This window comes from Columba livia, chromosome 27, assembly GCF_036013475.1.
Source record: "Columba livia isolate bColLiv1 breed racing homer chromosome 27, bColLiv1.pat.W.v2, whole genome shotgun sequence".
In the NCBI taxonomy this organism is placed as follows: domain Eukaryota; kingdom Metazoa; phylum Chordata; class Aves; order Columbiformes; family Columbidae; genus Columba; species Columba livia.
The window spans coordinates 2,115,746-2,139,617 of record NC_088628.1 but is presented as its reverse complement, the minus strand read 5'-3'; the positions used below and the strand labels follow the sequence as shown (position 1 = coordinate 2,139,617).

At 50.4% G+C, this 23,872-nt stretch overlaps 1 protein-coding gene and 1 long non-coding RNA gene across 4 annotated transcripts; one reads left to right on the top strand and one right to left on the bottom strand.

The window, feature by feature from the left end:
- Nucleotides 1–1,000: 1,000 nt before the first annotated feature.
- On the top strand, nt 1,001–12,120 carry ACER1 (alkaline ceramidase 1). 3 transcript variants are annotated; one of them, XM_005513914.3, is made up of 7 exons: nt 1,001–1,244; nt 3,172–3,275; nt 7,866–7,980; nt 8,303–8,441; nt 9,987–10,124; nt 10,551–10,688; nt 11,470–12,120. In XM_005513914.3, exons 2-7 carry the CDS (start codon nt 3,183–3,185, stop codon nt 11,636–11,638), a joined length of 792 nt encoding a protein of 263 aa, XP_005513971.2. In that variant the 5' UTR covers nt 1,001–1,244; nt 3,172–3,182; the 3' UTR covers nt 11,639–12,120. The 3 variants fall into 3 exon arrangements, with proteins under 3 accessions (XP_005513971.2, XP_064898321.1, XP_064898322.1); XM_065042249.1 differs by lacking the exon at nt 1,001–1,244 and adding an exon at nt 2,893–3,057; XM_065042250.1 differs by lacking the exons at nt 1,001–1,244; nt 3,172–3,275 and adding an exon at nt 6,417–6,557.
- LOC110355564 (uncharacterized) lies at nt 4,810–23,872 on the bottom strand. The gene is made up of 7 exons (XR_010468245.1): nt 21,235–23,872; nt 19,765–19,884; nt 18,849–19,010; nt 18,528–18,737; nt 14,662–14,785; nt 13,474–13,856; nt 4,810–6,797 (listed from the first exon to the last, which is right to left on the bottom strand). It is a non-coding gene; the product is annotated as an uncharacterized LOC110355564 (long non-coding RNA).

Sequence of the window (23,872 nt, the reverse complement as noted above, 5' to 3'; positions counted from 1 at the left end):
GTGGCACAGGATATAACAGTGATGCTTGGATGCTTTGTTCATGTTGAGGATGCCAGAGGTTTTGAGGTGGGAAAAATCATTCTTTTCAAAGATGTTCATACACACCAGGCATTGTGTCTGGGCAGTGATCCATCTTATCTTCAAATCTACCTCTGCCACCTTCCTCGCTGACACTGCACGTCACCTTCGTGCTGGGGTGGACAAGTCACTACTTGCTTCTCACTGAGATTCCCCTGGGGAACTGGGTACCTCCTTTCAGCACGTGAATTCAGGAGTTATAAGTGAATGAGAAGCAAATTCACCCCAGATTTCCTCAATACAGACACCCCAGTGCAGCCATCTCCGGGGATCGCTTCTGATCTTCTGCTTCAAGTTGCATCATCTGTCCCAGAAAGAAATCCAGCCCTGACTTAGTTGCATGTAACGGAGGCTCCACCGTGTTGTAATAAAAGCTGCTTCAGTGGTTAATTACCCTTTTATTTCAAAATATGTGTGGATTTGGGAAGCTTTTGTAAGCCCTGGTGTCTTCAGGAAGGGCTCAGGTCTCCTAGGTATGCTCCCATTTGCAAAATTGCCACCCTGAAGTGTCCTATTCAGCCAATTCTTTAACTAAATAATGAAGTAAACTAGCTAGAAGAAGTGTGATTTGATAATGAAATTATTTTTTATAATAAAACAGTAGTTGGGGAAAAGTTGAGAAGCGGCTCGAGTTTAACCCCTGAAAACAAGGCAGCATCAGCTTGCTGCGTGATTTTTGGTAAAAGCAGTCATATTGGGTTCTTTAACCAGCTCTGCAAGGGAGGTTGTATGGATCAGTCCCTGCCCTGGGAAAAACAGGGTTAGGATTGGGGTGTGTGCGCCTGCGCAGGGAACCCGCCTTGGGGCACCACGGATGATTTCAGACGGCATTTCCACCCGCAATTCCAACCTTTCCAGCTCACGCTCCTCTGCCCTCCCTCCCTGCCCCTGCCCATTTGGGTGCACACATATAAACCCTCCAGCCAAGATGTTTCCTTGGGGGGCCGGGGAGGTTTGCCCGGGGGGTGTGCATGGCTCTGGGCTCATCCCAACGCTTTCCCTAGAGACGGAGCCAGGGTTGCTCCTGGCGGCTGCTCCAGGTGAGCTCACACCGTGGGCACTCCTGCAGAGCTAGAGCAGCCGGGCAGGTTACCGCTCCGGCTTTGCTAGAAACCTTGGAGCTCCCGACGCCTCAAGCCCTGCTGGTCCGGCTCAAGGAAACCCAGGTAAGCCAGGCTGGGATGGAATGGGAGGAGAGCACTCTGGTTGCGGCTTCGGTTTTTCGGATCCCTTTTTCTTCTTCTGTCTCGTGTTTCCTCCATCCCTTCGCCACACCTTGGCTGATGTCTGTTCAGCCAGGAGATGGGATTTATCACCTACAGAAAGAGTTGTCAGGCATTGGAACCGGCTGCACAGGGCAGCGGTGGAGTTGCCACCCCTGGAGGGGTTTAAAAGGCATTTAGACAAGGTTCTTAGGGACACGGGTTAGTGCAAGAGTTGGGTTAACAGTTGGACTCAATGATCTTAAAGGTCTTTTCCAACTAAAATTATTCTATGAGTCTCTCTCGGGCACGATTCTTTTTTTACCCTACACAACCACTTGCGTTGCTGTGAAAGTGCAATGCAGAGCAGCGGGGATCGGTAGAGAATCACTGCGGAGTGAATGGGCACATGGAAGCCCAAGATCACAAAGAGCAGATCCCAAACCAATCTGTCTGCCCATCTCTTTTGGTTTGCTTCTGTAGCTGTGATCTCATCTGCTTTGGGGAACCAGCCAGCCTGGATTAAAGGGAGGGCATCATTAACCTGCCATTGTAAAAGAACGGTGGAGGTTTATCCACAAGTGAGTTTATCTGGTTGGAGAAAATTGTAGAAGAGCTTGTTGGTATTAGTGCTACGCTCCTGTGTTTTCTCCCTTTGAACTTCTTCTTGGGAAGAGAAGCAGTGGAAGCTGTGGTGGCTTCACATCACTGCACACCTCCAGTAACCACTGAACTCGATGCGGTTGCTCAGCTGAGACCAGTGTAAACAGGGACTTGACTGTTTCTCCACATGCACAAGATAAATTGATGAGTGGTTTTAAGATAAACTTCCTTTCCCTGCACGAGACTCAAAGCTGAAATGATTCTCAAAGCTCTGTCTTCTATCAGTGCTTTGGGAGCTCAGAGATGCTGCTGAAGTGTCCGGTGTCACCCCAGTACCTGCTCATTCTGCAGAGCTAGAGAAGCATCCAGGGGTGTAACTGCTCAGCTCTGGGGAATTTCTGTGTCTCTTGTGCACCAAACACGCAGCCGCCAGGGTTTGAACAGTGCTTCCAAACACCCCTAAGGTGGACATCCATCCATCAGCTTCTGAAATAGCTCCAGAGTCTCAAGGACCTCTAACAAAATATGTCAAATAGGAAATCTGATCAGAAGTTTTATTTTTTTGAATGAGATTAGATTAGATTAGATTAGATTTTTGTCTAGAATCCTACCTGTAAACAGGGGGACCTGACAGTGGAGAGTCCACTCGGTGCCTTTCACTAGAGAGCAGGACGGAGCTCGCACGGGAGCACACGCAACGTGCAATCACCACCACCTCCCAGCGCCCCTGCCCTGTGCCCCAGGACTCGGGTAATAGCCAGGCTCTGTGCTGGGCTCCAGGCTGAGCTTGCATAAGCCCAGCTCCAGCCCTCAGGAAGATGCTGAGAAAGGACTAAGGAGAACCGAGCCAATGAGCAATAAACCCGGCAGAGTTGTCCACTCCCAAAAGGTAGTTCACAGCCTACACAGTACAGGGAAGTCTTCTTGGCAGAAAGATCTGAGTCATAAAGTGAAGAGAAGGGAGAAGACAGGGTGACAAGGACGGGGCTGGAATGGGGACGCACCGTATGGCAGCAACGATCCCTGATCAGAGACGTTAATACCGAGGATGGGGCTGTGGTGACTATTCCCGGGCTTGAGTTCAAGAACATTTCCTAGGGTGATTTGGGGAGACAGAAAGGAATATTCTGCAATATGATATATACAGGGAAGAGGATGAGACTCTCGTAGCAGGGTAAGGATGCTGTGCTGGAGGTGCAACGTGTGTGTGCAAGGGGCAGGCAGAGCGCAAGTCTCCCCTTTCCCTTCCCTTTTGCAAAACTAACCCGCTCCTCTCGCTTTTGCAAAGGTGGCCCAACGATGCCGAACATATTTTCCTACCAGAGCGCCGAAGTCGACTGGTGCGAAGGCAACTTTGAGCACTCGGCGATCATTGCCGAGTACTATAACACTGTGAGTGTGGGCACATGCCGAGGGCAGGCGGGGGCAGAAAGGGCTCCTCGAGCCACTTTGGGGAGACGAGACGCAACGCAACAACCTTGTTTTCCCTCCTCCTGCTTGCTCCTTTAAGCTGCCTGGCGTTGGCGGGCGCTGGTGCGGGGAACTTTTTCTGAGCTTCAGGTACACCATGAGAATTTTATTGCTTATAACAGGCTCATAAAACTAGCTGGGGTCAGGGGTCCCTGTGGCACATGTGGGGCTGAGTTCCCAGCGAGAAAGCCCTGGCAGTGATCCTTAGCCCAGATTCGCGCGATCCTGTTCTACCAGTCCTGCCGCTCTCCTGCCAACTGGGGTAAGTCTCGCACAGGGCTCATGTATTCCAGCTGAACGTACAGGAGCGGCAAAGCGAGAGGCAGCGCTTGCATGAACCGTGGCGGGCAGGCTGGGAATCCGGAACTCAAGGCAGAGGAAAGTTTCACCTCCTGTGATCCTGTGCGATCCATCCCGTGCCAGGCCCGTGAACGCAGCCCCATATCTGTCTGTGGGGGACTCACTCAGTACCTACGCTGCTTCCCCAAAAATAAGACAGGGTCTTCTACAATTTTCGCTCCAAAAATCAATTACTTTTTTTACATGTATAGCTGCCCAAACACTATTTAAATTGACTTTTTAAATGAACTGTAAGTCGGGCTTATTTTTGTAGTAGGTCTTATATTTCAAGCATCCTCAAAAATCCTGAGGGCTTATTTTCAGGGAAACAGGGTAACCAGTCGTTGCAAGGACGTCCTTCCACCTCGGTGCAATTACAGGCTGGCAGGGGTGTGAGGCTTTACAACCTTCCAAAGGTCTTGTTTACAACTTTTAGCAATTACTGTTGAACACTAGCAGTTCTTGTTCTCATGGAAATGCCTCTTCCTCTTTATTTTAAAGCATTTCCTGCATTTAATAAATTGCCTATAATAACGATAATTCCCCTCACCTGAGTCCCGCAGCTCTAATTGCCCAGAGGAGGGAAGTTCAGGCTGTGTATAGTCACTTCTTTTTTTGAGACAATTAAATGAAGATCTGCCAGTCCAGAGCAAATCGCGCTTCCCTCTGGCACCTGCTGGATGTGTTGTGCTGTTGCCTGTTTACAGGTGAGCTCTGAGCTGCAGAACCAGCAAGGAGCTGCACAAACCACTCTGACTCACATCAGCATTTCAAATGGAGCTCTGGTGTTTTGGAGCGTCACTGGCAGCACTGGAGAGGGGCTGATTTCCACACAAGTCTGAAAGTGGTGCTTTAAATCAGAATTCATTCTAGGAGATAAACTCGCCTTGAAATAATTATATCAATATTGACTTCAGCGTCGATTTGCCAGAGTTTTGGACTAGCTGGGGATCCAGCCAGCTCCTTACCCAAGGCTCCTGCACCACTAAATCAGCAGGGCTTCCCAATGGAGCATCCTCTTCAACGCCTTCTTGCCAGCGCTGCCGGGGGCTTGAGCAGGGCAGTTTTGTGCTGCTGAGATTTGCTCCATGCCAGCCACGCTCTCTCTCAGGTCTGCTTGGGTTGGATGCTTTTTATTAGGAATAAGCACCAAGGGTATGAGTGAAGAATGTAAACAGCATTTTTAAGTACCTAATAATACACGGTGGCTAGTGATTGGTTGCGGTTTAGCAACTAAGCGCTGACTATTTATAGTGACTCAGTGACCCAGAAATGTATTGTCTTCTGGCTGCTCGTAGGAGAACAGTGTTGTGCTACACGAGGGCCATCAGCCAGGAGCTTCTTTCTCCTCTCATTTCTTTCCTGAAATGACTGATCCAGGATGCTGGTAACAACACCTGAATCCTCAGCAGCCTCTCTGGCAAAGCAGCAGGAGCTCTGACAGCACAAATGCTCAACTGCAGGTGCAAGTTACCTAGATAAGCCCAGGGAAACACTCTCAGAGCGTGTCGGTCTCGGCATCGCTCTTGCCTGCCCAGAAATCCCATGCAGGAGCCCGGCAGCTCCTCGCGCAGAACTCTGCGAACACCAGACAAACAGCTGTTTCCTGCCCCAAAGCCCTGGCGTGACATCGCGGTGTCGGGACACGCAGCCTCGTCCTCTTCCGCGCAAGTCGGGCTGTTCGGAACTTGCTCTACAGGTCTGCAGAGCCTGGGAGGCGTTTGCTCCTGTCCTCGGCCCTGTGGGCTCCTCTGTCAGCTAAAGCTGCTTCACAAGGTTTTCAGTGACTGAATGCTCTCCAGCGAGTCTTGCACAAATCTCCTTTCACTGCAAAAAGCGCCTGTCTGGAGTAGAGACAAGCACATGCCTTGGCTGCTCTTGCTGCGCTGCTGTGCTCGCAAGCTCTGTAAACCAGCATCTCCCACCCCGATCCATATCTGCAACCTAGAATCACAGAATGATTTCGGTTGGAAGAGACACTCAGGATCACCGAGTTCAACCATAACGTAACTCTGGCACTGCCCCATGTCCCTGAGAACCTCATCTAAATGCCTTTTAAACCCCTCCAGAGATGGTGACTCCACTGCTGCCCTGGGCAGCCTGTTGCGATGCCCGGCAGCCCTTTCTGTGACAACCCTCTTCTTAATAGGAGCACTGGGTACAAAACCCTCCTAACCACATTTGAGATGGAGCTTACCCCATCCTAAAGGGAAGAGATAAGATGACACTCACAAATCAGGGCTTAGATCCGACCCAGTGCCCCCCACAGACACGGTTTTGTAGCATTTCTCCCCTAAGCTGTGAGTTTGGTTGCCCTGCAAGGAGTCAGTTTATCTTTTTGACTCTATTGGCACAATTCCCCTGATCATCCCTCCCCTCTGCTATCTGATCTTGCACATCTCATGCTGAATTAATGAAGCGATAACAGTGCTGTCATGTAATTAATGGCATTGTTGCAATGCCCACTGCAGCAGGGATTCAGCAACCTCTGAGCCCCGCGTTTCCTCACCGCGACGTGCGTGCTGGCACTTGCATGCTGCTGCCTTTTCTGCAAGCGTTCTCTTTCTTGGTGCTATCCCTGCTTGTCTTCCAAAAGCCTCTTTAACCATTTCACAGGAAAAGAAATGTTCGCAACGCAGTTGTTACTTTAACACAGGGTTTGGTTTCTCGATCATTTCCGAACAGTTTGACCTCAAGTGTGCAAGTGGGACCAGCGCTTCTCTTTTCAGAGCTGGAGCGGGAACAGGCCTGGATTTGGCTCTAAGCACCTACAGAAAACCAATACACTTGGCCTGAGAATTACTGTTAATTGGAGCATCAATTCGTTCCATGAAAGCCTTAGTGAAATGCAAGATTAATCTCCAGGTATTAAAGGGCATAGAGACTTTATATTAGGCATGAATTATGTTTCCCTCTGGAATATGAGAGGGTGTGTTTCACATATATGACAACATCGCTGTGATTTGCAGCCCTGTTACCATAAAGTTAAATCCCAGGGGCTGTCGCAAGCCAAGCGTCAATCTTGCAGTTTTCCTGGTGCGTGAGGGGTGAGACCCCGGCTGTGGGGTCAGATTCCAGGCTGGGGGTCCGTGGCAGCATCTTCACCTGGAAGATGAAAAGAAAAGGAGTGTCAAGGTGAGATAAAAGTCACCCTGGTAACTTGCCAAATGACATTTTCACTGATGGCTCTGCCCTGCTCTTCCAGAGCCCTGTCTGGCAGGTAAAACACGGTGCCACAATCACAACCTCTCACGAGCAAGAAAGATTTTTCACGGCGGAGGCTGAGCTTCTCCAATAGACCCCTTTACTGAGCTTGGAAAATCAGGTGAAAAAGCCTGGTAAGAACCTATAGAGAGTTAAGGACTATTTCAAGCTTCATTCCTGCATAGCTGCAGGGTGGAGTGGGCCTGATCCAGCAGACAGGTCCAGGCTTCGGGCACTTGCTGATCCTCTCAGCTCCCAATTTTGCCCATCAGCATATTCTGTTCCCCAAAAAGCACCAGCAACCAGCCGGGCGGCAGCAACAGGCTGAGCCCCAGCGCCACCCGCTCTTCCCCTGACACATGGGACTCTGTCAATACAGCAATTCTGCAGAGCTGGAAATCGGGGCAGAATAATTTCGCTGCATTAAATCGCTAGGTGTGCTTAAAGGAGGTTTGTGACTTCACATAATTACCAGTGTCCAGAAATACCTCCCCGCTCGGGGCCACGTGGCTTCGCACCTGACACTGCAGCATGTCACCTCCATCCTGCCCCTTCCCACCCGCCCACGTCCTGCTTGTCCTGCTGCTCCCACCACACCCGCTCCCCGGTAACGATGGTTTTCCACCCAGTCCAGCCGGCTGCTGGCCAAAAAGGGCAGAAGCCATCCAGGGAGATTTTTGGCAGGTCTGGGTTGACCGGAGAGGGAGAGAGCTGCGAGCAGAAGGGGTTTGGAAGCTTGCTTGAAGACACCGGGCAGCTGATGCTAAACCATCACCCAAAAGGGGCCCAGTTCCAGCCTGGCATCTTGAGAAATGCCTCTGCCCTGTGCCAAGAGCAACACCTGCCTCCACGCGATGTTTTCCACTAGAGACCGGTGTCCTCTTCACACGTGGAGACACTGAGAGCACATGGTAGGACGGGACTTGCCCGAGATCATGCAATAAGCTGAACGTGCCTTTTGTTTTTCAGATCAGCAATGTGGGCTTCTTTGCCCTTTCTCCTGTCCTGCTCTACCTGAACCGGCAGTACCGTCAGCACCGCCCCGTGCCCTTGTACATCATCTCTGGCCTCCTCCTCTGTGTAGGTATGTGCCAAGGCTGCGAGAAGACCAGACAGGTTGCCAGAGTACCCGACTGCTCACTTGTGATGCCTTTGGAGGCTGGTTCTTGGTGCCCGGGGGTGGGTTGGGGTGGGAGATCCAACAGCCAGGTCTGTGGGCAGCCCGCAGCCCGTGCTGTGGATGCACAGCGTCCAGCCCAGGAAATCCCGCGGTGCTAGGCGACTGACTCGCTCAGGCCTCCATGAGTACCACGGTTCATGTCCTGCCCTTCAGGAAGCTTCCCAGGCCAGACGGGCTTGCACAAGGACAGAGCTTTGCTGACACGAGTTGTCCTTGCTCCTTGCAGGTCTCTTCTCCGTGTACTTCCACATGACCCTGAGCTATGTGGGACAACTCTTAGACGAGCTCTCCATCCTCTGGACACTGGCTGTAGCCTATTCCTTTTGGTTACCAAAAACTTACTTCCCCAGGTGCATCAAGAGCAGGTATGACCCTGAGGGACGCTGGGTTGCAGGCTATGAGAGAAAAGCGGGGACAATGACTTTGGTGCGTGTGACCCACAGATCCCTCCCCAAGTCCCCAGCCAGCTCCCCTTCAAGGGGTCAGCACAGCATTTATTGCAGTTTGTTTTGGGACCAGACTCTCCACCAGGCAGTGGTGAAGGGGAAGAGGTGTGCTGGGCTCCTGTCGACTGGAGCTGCTTGTCTTTGCAAAGCTCAGAGGGAACTTTGCATGGAAAACATCAAAATGAATTAGGAAATCAAATGTTCCCGAGCACTGCTATTCAATTACCCATGCTGACAAACTGCTATAGCTTCTCCTGCCATCCACAGAGAGCTTTCACTGAAGGGTTTCCTGCAGGACAAGCTGGTCTGAGTTAACACCCTGCATTTCTAAGGTTGTTTGTAGGAGGGTGGCTGTGCTGGAGGAGCTCAGCAGAGGGGATGGGGAGACTGCGTGAGATGGAACGCAGCAAGGCTTTGCTCCAAGGATCGTCCCACCGTGGCCGGTTTGCCCTCTAAGCCAGCCCAGTCAGAGGCCTTGCAAAGCTTTGCTCCCAGTCTGCTCTTCCCATGCTGGGGTCACCAGGAGTTCACTGGGAGAGGTGGCTGGGGAGAGGGAAGGGGCTTGGGAAGGGATTTGCATGTGAAAGGTGCCGCTGAGCCCCATTGTTGTTCACTCAGCCCAAATCTCCATGTTTGCCCCGCTCAAGCCCCCGTTGCTGAGACTCCTGCTCTGCAGCCCTTCCCTCTGCAGAGCTCCAGATGCTTCTGCTTCCCAACGCTCACCCCTGGCAGCACCATGAAACTGCACGAGTTACCTCCCCAGCTGCGTTGCCCGCTCTGGCATGAACTAACAGGGCGGATTTTGGCAAAGCACAGATCTAAACAGGTACCTCAGCCTTCCTGGCAGGACTAACTGCAGAGGCTGAGGTTGGCCATGTGCAAATTTGGTTGGACTCGATGATCTTCAGGGTCTCTTCCAACCAAAATGATTCTATGATTATATTATTCTAAACAGACTGGAGTTTCTGGAGCAGGGTTTCCTCTCTCAGGCAATGAGCAGGACTTCTCCCATCCTTAGCACAGAATCATCATAGAACAGTTTGTGTTGGAAGGGATCTTTAAAGACAATAAGTTCTACCCCCCTGCCCTGGGCAGGGACACCTTCCACTAGACCAGGTTGCTCAGAGCTCCGTCCAGCCTGGCCTGGGATGTCTCCAGGGATGGTTCATCCACCACCTCTCTGGCCAACCTGGGCCAGGCTCTTGCCACCCTCAGGGCCAACAATTTCTTCCTCATATCTAAACTAAATCTCCCCTCTTTCAGTTTAAACCATTACCCCGTGTCCTATCATTATATGTCCTTGTAAAAAGTCCCTCTCCAGCTCTCCTGCGCGTCCCCGTAAGGCACTGGAAGGCTGCTATAAGGTCTCCCTCGAGCCTTCTCCAGGCTGAGAACCCTTCCATACATCATCCTTCCACACTTTGCACCTTGGGGGCACTGACACTCACTCCCATCTCCCTATAGGAAGCATTTCTTCTGGTTGACCGGTATCACCACCGTGGTCAGTACCTTGATGTCCTTTGTCAAACCTTCTGTCAATGCCTATGCACTCAACTGCATCGCCTTCCACCTGCTGTACCTGATGTGGCGGGAGCTCAAAAAGTAAGGAGGGAGCTGAGGGGTGTTATCTGCGGGTCCATTGCATGCTCCTGGTAGGATCACACATGGCCAAGATGCTGCACGATGGTGAATTGAGCCCAAATCTTCATCAGCCACATGTTGGACTATCAACTTTGCAAGGAATTGGGGGAGATTTGGGAACCAGTGTGGGGTTGGGAGAGCCCACCGGGATCTGGAGAGAAAGGCAGGAGAGCCTTGGTATCTCCTGGCATCATCCTCACCCACAGAAAGTCAGAAAGCCCCTTCTCCAGAGCTACGCTTCTCCAGCTCTGATGAATACTCTCCAGAAGAAACTCCCTGGGTTTTGCCCTGTTGCATTTGCATTTGCAGACAGCAACCAGCCCTCTTTAAAACCCCCTTTCCTTGCAACGCAATCCTCCACTTCCTCTTTCTTGCTGTGTCTTCCAGGTGCAACGACAAGAGGGTTCACCGCATGGCCGCGGTCATGGTGTTGTGGTGGGTGCTGGCCATCAGCAGCTGGATCAGTGACCGGTGGCTCTGTGGGCTCTGGCAGGCCATCGGCTTCCCCTACCTCCACAGCTTCTGGTAAGGGCTCTAGCATGAAGGCAGGTACCTCAGTCCATACATTTCAAGAGCTAAAGAACTACAGTGAAGGAGAGACGACAGCAGGGATGTGATACTCAAGCAGGGAGCAGCTGCATCTCTGCCCAGCCATCTCTCCCTTTTCTCTGTTGCTATTGATGCTGCTCCTCGTGCTGGCCCCAGCCCAAGGGTTTAATCCTAATCACTGCTTGCTATCCCTGACCTCCTCTGCACCAGCCAAATGGTGTTTTGCAAGTGAAATTGTTCCAAAAGTCCCTCCAGGTAAGAGACGTGTTTCCCAAGGGCTGCTTTTGCTCTCAGGAAGCTGCGTGAAGTGCGATGTTCTTTGAGTTATTTTAACAGCCAAAGTGAAAGACAGTGATTTGCTTGGGAAAGACATTTCGGTGCCTGGTCAAGTGCAGCTGTAAGTGCTGCACACACTGCATGTTCTCAGATTCATCCTCACAAACCACTGGGATGACTGGGATGGACACCCAGCACTGCTGGGCCAGGCCAGGCAGGGTGGAACGGGTACTTTGGGTTTAAGTCCCCCACATCACCCCTTCTCCTCCACCCAAGGAACTGACTCCCCAGCTCACAGAGCTCTCCTACGAGTTCCCCATGGGCAGGACCCACACTCCCTGCAACCCTCATGTATTTTGGGATTGGGACTTTGCCTGTCATTGCCGCACCCCCAGCTCAAGCCTTGCGGTGGCAATGCCAGCTGCAGGAGGACTAGATGGAATCACCCTTGTCCAATACATTTTTTTGGTTTCCTCGCCAGGCATGTGCTGATAGCCATATCCCTCCTGTACTGCTTCCCACTGGTCATCTACTTTGACGTCAGGAACGAGATGCCGTCGTTTAAGCCCAAGCTGGGATACTGGCCCAGTGACTCATGGCCTGTCGTGGTGCCATACATCGCCCTGGAGGAACCCCTCAAGCAGTGCTAGAGCCGGGTGCCCTCTGGTATCCTGTGGGTATCCCTCAGGTATCCCTTGGGTATCCCTTGGGTATCCCTTGGGCACAGGGTGCACGACATCTGCAGGGGGAAGACCTCAGCTGCGCGCTGCTCCTCGGACAAGGGCAATGTGGCTATCGGATGGGTAGGGAGAAGCCGAGGCCTCGGGACACCGGGCATGAAGAAGCGTGGGAGCCCACAGGTGCCTTGGAAGACTCTGCCCAGGCTGGTGTCCAGGGAACTGAATATCCCCCAGCAGATCCTCACCAAGAAGGGGCAACGGTGCTTCTTCTGTGTCTTGTGCATCGGCCAAGCGGCAGCACCCCTTGCTGAAAAGGGCACAGCGGAGAACACAGAAGCCAAACTGGTGACAGCTGGGTTTGTTGGGGGTGCTCTAATTATTACTATTAATTTTATTTATTGATGTATGTGGTCTTGCTCAGGAGAGTTGTGCATTAAAGCTATGGACACTGATTTGCACTGAGCCCCTTTTTTTCCCCCGACCACACCACATCCCCTGTTATCTCCCAGTCACTCCCACAGACAGGGTGGCCAAAGCTCCCTTTGACCATAAAGAGCTGTTTCTAAAGAGAAATAGCTGTTTCTCCTGGGTGACAGCCCAAAAGAGGTTCTGCTGTCCCAGATCCTGGGGTGCTCTACCCCTTCTTCATCTCCCAGTACCCCTTGTTCCTCCCCAGCTCTGACAGTCCTCCGTGGCCATTTGGAGACTCCTCTGCTCTCCAAAAGGGCTGACTGGTGGCAGAGAGTGAGGTCAGGAGCCAATACATTAAATAAACACATTGGTACATTTGCAAGAGCAAAGAGAAGATGTAGAGCCTTGGAGAAAGACCACTCTTGTGCCATGGGTACAAAGCAACACCTTCCACGGTGTCACGGTGAAGGATTTGCTCTTGTGGTGATGGAACACACTTCTGTTCTCAGAGCCTTGCTGTGTTACCGTGACAAGGTGAACCACGGTGTGGGTCTGGGTCCTCTCCCAGCCAGTGGGGACTCTGGAGAGCACCAAAAGGGTGGCAGAGTGGCTGAGATTGGCCAGGACAAGGTAACATCACCCACAGACCACAGGCTTTTTGGGCCCCTGTGAGTAAAGCAGAACAGAACTCTGGGCTCAGCACTGGAGGCAGAAGGCGCTGGGCATCCTGACACGCAGCATGGCCACTGCTGTCCTGTGGGTCCCTCTGCAATGGTCCCCAGAGCCACTAGATGGCAAATGTGGCTCATGAACCCTGAGCAATATTTCATCTTGGGGAAGCTACGCCTTGCACAAGGACTGAAGCCCCTAGGCCTGGTCCCCCTGCCCTCTCCATCCCCTGGCACCGGGGTCAGACACCTTTCCACCAGCACGATCACCAATGAGGCAACTGCACAAGGTGCAGGACAAGGTGGACTTGGAGCCCCAGCCTTTGCATGCCCTCGTCTTCCCTTGCCAGGGCCCATCTCCTCCTCTGTTCGCCTCTTTGTCTTTCCGCATGCCATCGCTCCCGCCTCTCCCCACACCACCCCATCTCCCTTTCACTGACCCTCCCCGTTCCACTCTCTCTCACTCTCTCCCCCCCGCCTCACTCCTTCCCCAGCCCATCACATTCTTCTACAGCCTATTAATAACTTCTGGGCAATTGCACCGGGTCCCCGCTGGGCTCGGCCCCTCGGCCGGCGCTGCCCCGCGCAGCCACTGAACGCGCCGGCAGCAAGTTCAAAAGTGCAAGCGGGGCTTTCACAGCCCCTCTCCCCGTCAGGGGGTGGAGGAGGCCGCTCGCAAAGAAAAGCCGCGTTGCCAGGGAGCCTGGCACAGGAAAAAGGGGTCACCTTCGCCTCCGACAGGACGGGTGGAGATGGACAGGCGCTAGCAGCCCCAGGTCGGAGGTGCTGAGATGCAGGGATGGAGGCAGTGGCGTGGGCCAGGAGGGCGAACCGGTCACCTCCAGCCACTGAGCTGATGTGGTGGTCGGTGGAGAAAACCAGCAGCAAAATCTCCCGTGCGGAATGGTAATAAGGGAGGTGTCCCAGGCGCTGCTGCCTGGAGAACAATGTTGCTGCAGTTGAGTGACTGTAACAGGCTCCGATGACAGCCGGGGCTGTGTTAAAAATGCCTATTCAAGCAGATCAAGACATTGAGAGGCCTCGTGGGGATCTGAAACCCTCAGGGATTTCTGGATGAAGCCAGAAGCTGAATCCCCAGCCCTGGGAACCTGAGGAAAAAAAAAGAGAAAAGAAAAGAAACCCACAAAGCAGCTCTAAAAGGACTGCAGCGCTGGAGGCAGGGCCTCCTGCTCCAAGCAGGGCTGTCGCATGAGAAAGCAAAGCAGCCGTGACACCAGCGTGTGACTGCAGTCTGGGCATCCCCAGGGTTATCCGAGCCTGGGGTCACATCTCCAAAAGGTCCCTGAGCTGCTGGGATGCTCTGGATCCAGCCTGGATCCAGCCTGCGGGGTGCAGCCTGTGCCGCAGAGCTGGCAAACACCCTACAAAATGAAGGGGGCTCTCAAAGGGACGAGTTGGGGCATTTATGCCTTGAGCTGAAAGGGGTCCGGGAGGGACCAGGGTACAGCTGGGAGCCCTTAGAGGGCAAAAGGCAACAGTGGCCCCTTCTCACCCCAGCAGGCCATGGGGAGCTCTGATGGAAGGTCCTGCAGCAGGACTCTTGGCCACGCGAGCATCTCTGCGGGTGTCACAGGCAGGGCAGGGAGAGCTGCAGAACCACGGGCGGGGATCTGAGTCAGGACTGGTCAAAATTAAACTTTTCCTTATTTTTGCCAGATGAGCCCTAACCCGGATGGTTTCCCTGTTTTGGTTCACCATGTGGCTGCCGAAACCACAAGAAAAGAGGCAAGAGAAGGAGCAGGAATGAGGAAGGGGATAGAGGCTGCTGCTTTCAACTGGTGCCAGATTCAGGAGGTTGTGAAACAATGGCATCTATTTGGTGCAATTGCAACAGAAATGAAATAATAATGTTGATAACGCACTGGTCCTGCAGCATCGAGGATTAACACTTACCTGTACTGCTGCACCCAATTGCCTCCTGCTGTTACAAATTTACACTGCAGAATTTGGCCCGCAGACTGGAAAACTTCTCAAGGCAGAGTGATTTATCCGTAAAGGACATTGCACATTCATAGACCTGCATAAATAATGCAAAAGTAATTAATAATAACCCTGTCTCTGCTCTTACCAATGCCAGGAGAAGCAATTGCTTCACTGTAGTGTCTCTTATGCCTTTTGCAAGAGATCTTTATTTGTTAATTGTCTCAAAGAGAAAGGAAGATAAGAGTTTTGAAGCATGGAATGGATGTCGCTAGGTCCTGAGATTTTATTGCCAGCCTGGTAATCTTTACGATTGATTTAAAGAACCCTCTGCTGGAGTCATGTTAAAACAACATTGATTCAGCTTTGATTTTTTTTTTTAGTTGTAATTTCCTAGGGCTGCAGTCAGAAGTTTGAAACCGTGAACGCAAAGGGAACCCAGGAAGGAAAGAGATAAGCTCCAAGAATTATTACATCTAAGGTCTTGTCCTTTCAACTCCAAGTGCTGCTTTTGAGGTTTGACACGGGATTTCCGACTCAGGCGCTGGCAACTCTGTTACACCCACATAACAACTGCCAGGAAAGATGTTCCATTTTTATATTTTCACTGTTTTACCTACATCCTTGCTATCTGGTTTTCATATAAGACAAAATTAGCCGTAGAGACATAAACGCCAGGATTTTGCAGATATCGACGGCTGTTCTGGACAGGTGAAAGGTATCAGGTCCTGATTAGCTGGAAGTCATATTTTGGTGAATATTCTGTCCCTGGTTGCAGCAGTCGGGGTCCCCTGCCTGCGTGTTTCTGTATGAGCTCCCGTGGGGGCCGCACACACAATGGGAGCTGGTTTGGACCCACGATCACAGAGCAGATGCGGGTTAAAGTCACTGCTCCGGAAGGAGCAGCACAACCGTTACCTGGCCAAATAAACCAGGCGAGCAAAAATGATTTTCGAGCAAAAGATCAAACGATCTCTTCAGCTGTTTCTATAAACCTCCTTGATTTGCTTCCACGTAGCAAGACGTTCTCACTGCTGCTTGCAGAGGAAAAATGAGCAGCTCCCATTTGTCTGACAAAGTGGTTCGAATAACTTCAATTCTGTGGTAATGGCTGCTATCAAAATACCTAAAATGGAAGGATTCCTTTTTCTGTGCCTTCACATTACAGCGAAACATGGTTTCAATTAGGGCCATTCTCCACTTTTTTATATTCACTTTCTATGAGCATTCAGTCACTTGGGTCCCAATTCATGAGCTCACTGAAGCACATGGTTTTTATAAACGTGTTGAAACGTAAAACCGGATCATTTTGTTCTGAAATGGTACACTTGAGCTCACTGTCACAAATACTCAACAAAAAGGCAAAGATTTATCTCAAACGCTGAAGTATTCACCAAAAGCAACATTTAGTTGTGCATCGGGTTGTAAAATTCACAATCTGCAACCAATGCTGCATTTATTTAGTTAGGCCTTCCATAAGAGACCAGCTGTCTCCGTTCACTAAAACGCTTAAGCATATGTTTAATTTTAAGAATATGAATAATTCCATTGATATCAATGGCACTTGCTTACACTTAAGAATATATTTTGCTGGGCTGGAGCCAGAAATAGTGCCATGTAATGCCAATAAAGCACAAACTGCAATATTTCTCTAAGTGCTTTCTGGGACCAATTGAAAAATTAATCAATGAAGAACTGTAATGTGAAAATGTAAAAATTAACGTATGTGAGATTTTGCTGTTTAGTCTTTTAATATTGCCACAAGAGCGCTGCCAAGTCAAATCAACCCCAAATCTGTGAAACGGAGCGAAAATGGCAACAAGTTGAATTTGTTCTTCATCATGAATCATCCTATTGGGCTTAAAGATTTGTTCATGTAACATTGAATAGTGTTTGTGCTCCTTACAGAAAGACATACATATAAAGACAGGGTCTGACCCTACAGGTACCATTCAGCCCAGAGAGCCAGTCTGGTTCCAAGTGGATGTTTGGAAGTGAACAGGATCTGATCAGTAACACCCGGTACAGCAGAAATGTGCTTGAACAAGGGGGACATTTAATGGCCAAAACAGCAGAGAGCAAAGGGTCGCTAAAAACATGATTTCGCTCTCCTGCTTCCTGTGCCTTGCCTTCCACAAACCTCTTTGAATTGCTCTGTTGGAAGGAAGGCAGGAAAATTTCCAGGCACCAAACACTTCAGCAATTTGTATTTCTTTGCATAACTTTACTTATGACAAGTCCAACAGTACCGATGTCACCGGTGACCTGCATGGACCTGGGATTATTCCCCTTATTCCCCTCGGATGGTATCATCACATAAACAGCTATATATCCATATGCAAATGATTGCTGTTTTCAAGCTGTTCGTGAGCGACCTTCCACACTGCCCATACGGCACAGTAATATGTTTGCCACATATCTCAGATGTTTCATGACACATTTCACGCATATATTTAAAATAGATTTCATAGCATATAAAAATGCACAGGCAACGGAAGAAAATGGCCTGCATCTGCAGCGTTTACATAATGCATTTCAAAATTGCATGAAATGTGTCCAAATTGATTGTATTCTTCATCTATCTAAAATATTGATGGCATATAAAATGCATGTGTAATGGATTCACTCATGAGCCTGTATTACAGGCCTTATTTTGATGCTTGAGTAACAAAGGGAAAGAATTTGTTCCAGCTCTGCCTGCACAGCGCAGCTGCAGAGACAATTCTCACTTCTCCCTGCGTTGGTCAAAACGGTATTTGTCACATGTTTGTGTCACTTTACATTCCAACCTGACTTCCTTGAAACTGCTCTGGTGGGGCCTTTATGCAACAAAACCAAGCTCCAAGGCGTTTGGGACACGCTGCGCTGCTGAGAGGTGACTTTGCCGCAATAGATCAGGTACGTTATTGTTTCACAGGTAGCGGTATCAGTGATAACGATTAAGTTTCAGTGGGATAGATTTCAGCACGGCAGGGCAAGCCAAATTCCCAGAGTCAAAGGCAAGTTTGCGTAGCCCGTGCTGCAGCGTGGGGGATTATCTGAGCCACTATCGTACCTGAGCTACTGAGATTAGAGGTGGTTTGCATACATTTACATATGTGGCAACCCTCCTCCAGTTGCTGTGCAGACAGGTGAAAGCTCATTTCATATAATTCTAAGCTGTTTTGCTGGAATTTGTCACAAGCGCAGCTGACCCAGTATCCACAAAAATCAGATAATTAAACTAATGTGAGAATTCTGGGCTCTGAAAAACTGCTCTGCCAGTGCTGGGATGTCTCACAATCTGCTCTGAGTATAGAGAGGATCAAACCGCCAGACTGGGTAACCTGCTGATGTTGGATATGGCCAGTTGCTCTGAAAACCACCAAGCTGACTTTACTCGGGTTGGAAATCGCAGAAACATCAAGAGGAAAAGGTGTCACACAACGTGAGTCAGAGCTCAGGATGGTCAGAAACACGGCAAGTGTGAGCGTGCGGTCACCAGACTGCAACGTTAGAGCCATCAGAACCTCCAGGCACTGGGAATGCCTTGGGAGAGGCTCTGTCACAGTGTATTTGTTTGGGATAGTAATTCCTACTCCCTTTTCTGACTCTTTTCAGCCCTGAAAACAATTCAGAACAGGCTTTTTGGTGCTGGTCAGACCCCCCTATTGATCTCCTCCTCTCATGTCCTGTTTTTCAAGTTATTTTTTCTGCCATCTGGTATTTTTGAGTGGCCTAAAGGTTACCCGTCTAGGGTGCCAGTCACCTCTCTCTGAGCACACACCTTTCAATGACCTGGGCATCAACCTAAAGAAGCCCCACGCAAAGCAGACCCAAATTTCAGCAGTGAATCTCACCTCCTCCTATTGTAGCACAATCGTGTTTGCTCCAATGGGTGCGTAAGGTGCCTGGGCCCATCTTCTGCAGCCCTTGGCACTTCTGCCAGCAGCTTGTATTGAGCATCGGACAATCCCAGGCTGTGAAATGCCCTTTGTGGCATGTCCCGCCGGCTGACGGGTTTGGCACAACACCCAGCGTTACATCACTTGGCCAAACGCGACCTCTGTCTGTAAAGTACAAGGGAAAGGTATCGTCACCCGCCGGCTGCTCAGTAACCAGGCGAAATGAATTGATAGGTGTCGATTCAGGCAGTAGCTACGTTATAATGCCAAGCTCACCTTTGGTGTTAATGAGGCCCCCTCATTAAGAGCCTCCAGCGGCAGGGTCGGGGGCTGAATAGAGGCAGAATCCTTTCCCACCCAGAAAGCTGGTCCTTCTCATTCAGAATTGAAGCACGTTGGCGGGGCAGTTTGAGGACGCTTGTGCTGCCCATGCTGCATCTGCGAGGGACATGACGTATTTTGGTGACTATTCATCTGGCTCTTTTCACCAGCACTAAATACAGAGAAAGAATAAAATAAATTCTTATTGTGTTCCCGCTTACTAAGAAATTTTTCCCTCTTCCTTCTGGTTTGGAGGGTTATTGTACGTTAAAAGCCTTTTGCATTTTTTCAGTAGCTGTAGTATGCTATAATTTAGATTTTTCTCAGGCACAAAAGAACTTAGTTAAGCTAAACTGTATTACAGTGTGGGGTTTTTTTTATACTAAGTCCTTCATTAATGAAGGAACTAAAGAATTTCCAAGCTGTCTGTAATTTTTCCCAGATGCAGCTAGTAGTTGCTAGGAGTATCTTTTTGGCAATCAGAGTTCTTGGCTATTAGCAATCTGGACTTTCGCTACACTACCCTGGCGTTAAATATGTGCTGTGAATACTGTAGCGTGTAGTGTGAACTGGAGAAGGAGGGGAAGGCAGACAACAGGTGAAGCAAAATCATTTTTAGAAGAACAAATATTGCGAGGATTAACTGCTGATTTGAAGGAACTTGCCTCCCTGCAGGGATCCCGAGGCTGATTAGCAAACCAGGAGCCTTGTTACACCAGAACAAGCATCGCTGTGGAACTAACTCGCTCCTGCTCACTCACAGCCTCTCTCTGTTCTCTGTTCAGGATGTTTTCCAAGGTTGTACGTAAGGACATGACACTTGTTGGTAAAGCCATAGTAAGTTGGTAAGCCATAGTAAGCCTCTTATTACCCAAAATATCATCAGTTCTTTGGTTCCATGGCAGGTGTGTCCATCTCGGAGCTGCCACAGAGTGTTTGGCTCATCGGACGAGCTTCACAAGAGGTGACGATCACCAGAATCATTTTGCAGCTGCAAAGAGAAGGCAGTGAAGTGACTTACACACATCCAGGGGAGAACGTAGGGCTCTGCCCACTCAGTCGTGTTGCAGATGGACACAAAGTGGAGGCATAAATTTTCTCAGAGAAACTCCGCTCAAAGGCAAGATTTGTGTCTTAATCTGTAAGTCCATGGGTTTATTACAAGATCTTTGTTTTTCTGGGCTGCCCAGCTCTTTAGGTGTTTGTTGGCTGACTGGTGTCCAAGCCCCTCAAAGCCCAGACTGACTACAGAACTTGGGGTCTTCAGTTCAGAGTGGAAAAAGTGAAGATGTAACTAAATAAGTAACGACAAAATAATAAAGAATGATGACAAACAGTGAAACAAACTTTTTTTCTCTGGTGATAGGAAGGACAAGCAGCAAACATCCAGATGGACACGTATAAATTGAATACAGGCCCTTGCAGCGCATGTACCAGCCATCCCCAGGAGCAGTGCTAAACCTACAGGAAAGTACTTTTGCTACAGTGTTTTTTCCACTTGATTTTCCACCATCCATAACTCCCAGGGGACAGAACCAACCATTGGCGCAATCTCCCACCATGGGCCAAGACAGATTAAACACACAGGTTTCAGTCCAAGACAAGGATCTTCGAAGCAAGACTCTGGAAAGAAAAAGCCCCAAGAACAACCAGAGAGAGCTGTGGTGCATATTTGAATATGCAAATCAGCTGTGTTTCTTATCCATTGGCACTGGCCCTGCTGTAGATGGCAGCAGCACAGCAGCGCTCTGCCAGCGCACAGTGCCACGAAGAAAGACGCTAATTGGATTTACAGGCGCTTATTGCAGAACCCAGAAGTTGCCGGAATAGATATAAAGAACCAGGAGCTCAGCCTGCGGCTGCCTTGGGTGCCAAGGCCTCAGCTCACAGCTCGTTAGCTTGAGGTGGCCCCGCAAACCCAAAGGTTTGGAGGTGCCTGGGACACAACGCGCTCTTGTCGAGCCTGGCAAATTTTCTACCCTTGGCTGTGATTCTTTTTCTTCTTTTTTGGGGAGCTTGAAAAGAAAATCAGGGGGAAGCTTGATCAGTCCTTGGACTGGAAAGCATTCAGACCTGGGAGCTACTAGTGGAGCAAAGGCTGGTTACAGGAATTTCTCTCCTTTTTTTTTCCCAGTTGAATGTAAGGAGCTACCGCAGCACATTTTAAATCAATCCACTTGCACGGCTTGTCCCAGCACTGAGCCCCTGCTCCTGCCTTGGAGCAGGTGTCGATATAACAATGTGCACCCCAGCATCTCCCGTATAGTTTAATGGCCACATACAGGGCTGCACACCTGAGGTGCTGGGGAAGCCGAGGTGCCCGAGTGGAGATTTCCAGTACCTGGCTTGGAAATGCCAAAGTTCTTGCTGGGATCCCACCCCAGGCCATGGGGCAACAAAGGTTGGAGGATCCACGTGTGTCCAAAGCAGCAGAAGGAAATACCGTGTGAAGCGGGAGGACAGGCCAGGTCCTGCACGAGGAGAGCATGAAAACAGCTGCTGACACCCGGCTAGGCAAAAACGAAAGTACAGAAAAACAGTCATTGATGGCAATTAAAATTAGAAGCAAATTCTAATGATGTTTCAGTGTGTCAATGCAATATCTCTTGCACAAGGAGGAAATTCAACAGAACACGAGTGGAGCCAAACTTGGCAAAAACGCAGACATTTCCAGAGAAAAAGATAACACATAACCATCAAAGGCTGCGACGAGGCCGGGAATGAAAAGTAAAGATTGGGAGCTTGAAAATAAAAAGATTTAGACCCAAGAGTCACGTGTATGGGAAAAACGTTCACAATTAAAGGTATCAATGAGAACTCCCAGAGAAAGAGGCCCCGTCTCAATGGAGAAGAAAAGAGGCTGTCCGAGATGTCTCCTCGGACCGCATCAGAAACACGGAAAATGAAAACTGCAGCACTTAAAAGAATCCAAACTGGACTCTTTGTTGTTGTTGTTGTTAACTGAACTGATTAAGCATTCTGCTTTACTAATATCCTCTATCAGGTTGATGAGGTAAACTGGCTCTTTAGAATGATTTGGGAACCGATTAATCCTTGCCTGTGGCCATCAGTTAGCAACACACACACCGTTATTGGCTAACATGCATTTTCCTGCTGCCTCACACAGATCAACAAACTATTTCAAACAAGTGGCGCGACGCAAAAATTCCGCCTTTGCGTCTAAAAGAAAATACACTCAGAAACAGTCACGAATCGCACCCGCGACGACGGGTCCCGCGTTAATTTGAGGCTCACAAAATCGAGCGCAACAACTTGTCACTCGGGGCTCGACGGCAAGGTAAACAAAACCCACTTTTCAGATGCAAATGCCACGCTCGGAGTCAGCAGCGCTGCTGAGAAAACCGCGGTGGGTTTTATTATATTTTGCAGGGCGGGCGGGTTTTAACGCCGCAGCCAGCGGCTCCTTTCTCAGCCACGACAGTGACCTCCGGGCTCGTCACCCAGCTGAGCCCGCGGTGATAACCAGCGCTGCTCTGAAGGAATCCCCGGCTGCATTTGCATTGCAAATACCCGCCGCTCCAGAGCAGCGAGCGGGATATTGTTTCCCCCTGGCCGCGAACACCGCGCTGCCCGCGGGCTCCGGCGGGCGGGAAGGGCGGGAAGAGCGGGAGATGAGAGAAACTGCGGAGAGGGAGGGACAAAGGGCAGAAATGGGAGAAACTGAGGGGAAATGAGCGGGGTGAGGTTGAGGGGAAAGACGAGGGGGATTGGAGGAAAAACGAGGGCGACTAAGGGGAAAAAAAATGAGGGGAAAATTGAGGGGGAAAAGAGAGGGAGACGTGAGGGGGAAAGAAACTGAGGAAAAATGAGAGACTGAGGGGGGAAAAAGAGAGGGAGACGTGAGGGGGGAAAAAGAGAGGGAGACGTGAGGGGGGAAAAAGAGAGGGAGACGTGAGGGGGAAAGAAACTGAGGAAAAATGAGGGAGACTGAGGGGAAAAAGAGGGAGACCGAGGGGGAAAAGAGAGGGAGACCGAGGGGGAAAAGAAACTGAGAAAAAATGAGGGAGACTGAGGGGAAAAAGAGGGAGACTGAGGGGGGAAAAGAGAGGGAGACCGAGGGGGAAAATAGAGGGAGACGTGAGGGGGAAAGAAACTGAGGAAAAATGAGGGAGACTGAGGGGAAAATATTGAAACTGGGGGGAAAAATAAGGGAGATTGAAGGAAAAACGAGGGAGATTGAGAAGGAAAAATGAGGGAGACTGAGGGGAAAAATCGAAACTGAGGAAAAATTAGGGAGATCGAAGAAAAAAAAAAAAAAGAAAAATGTGGGAGAGTGAAGGGGAAATGAGGGAGATTAAAGGGAAATGAGAGAAAAATGAAGGAGATTGAGAGGAATGTGGGAGACTGAGGGGAAAATGACAGAAACGGAAAGAAAATGAGAGAGACCGCGGGCAGCTGGGAGGAAACGAGGGAGAACAAGGGGAAAAATGAGGGAGAATAAGAGGAGAAATGCACAACAGGCGAAAACCAGAGAAACTGAGAAATGAGGGATAAAGAAAGGAAAAGGGGGGCACTGAGGGAGAATGAAGGACAGTGAGGGGAAAAATGAGACCGAAGGAAAAAGAGGGAGAACGAGAACTGAGGGCGAGCGGAGCCCGCGGGCTTCCTGCCCGGCCATTCCGGGCTGTACCGGGAGCTGTGGTTTCCCTCGATCTCAGCCCATTTGTGTAGGGAATTATAATAAACGGGTGAAGATTCGCTACCGCCAGCGGCGAGGGAGTGTGGGCCGAGGGAGGGAACAGGGGCGGGTTGGCGCGGACGGGGCACGCAACAAGGCCACAAGCGCTCGGTCCCGGTTCGCGGCCGCGCCGCACCGGCCTGAGGGGCCGGAGACACGCACGGGAAGGGCGCCCGGGAACGGGCCGCGGGCCCGGCCACGCCGCAGCGCCGCGGGGAAGGGGGGCAGGGGAGGCGGTGAGGCCCCGCTCCCTCCACTCCCCGCTTGACCCAGCGCAGGC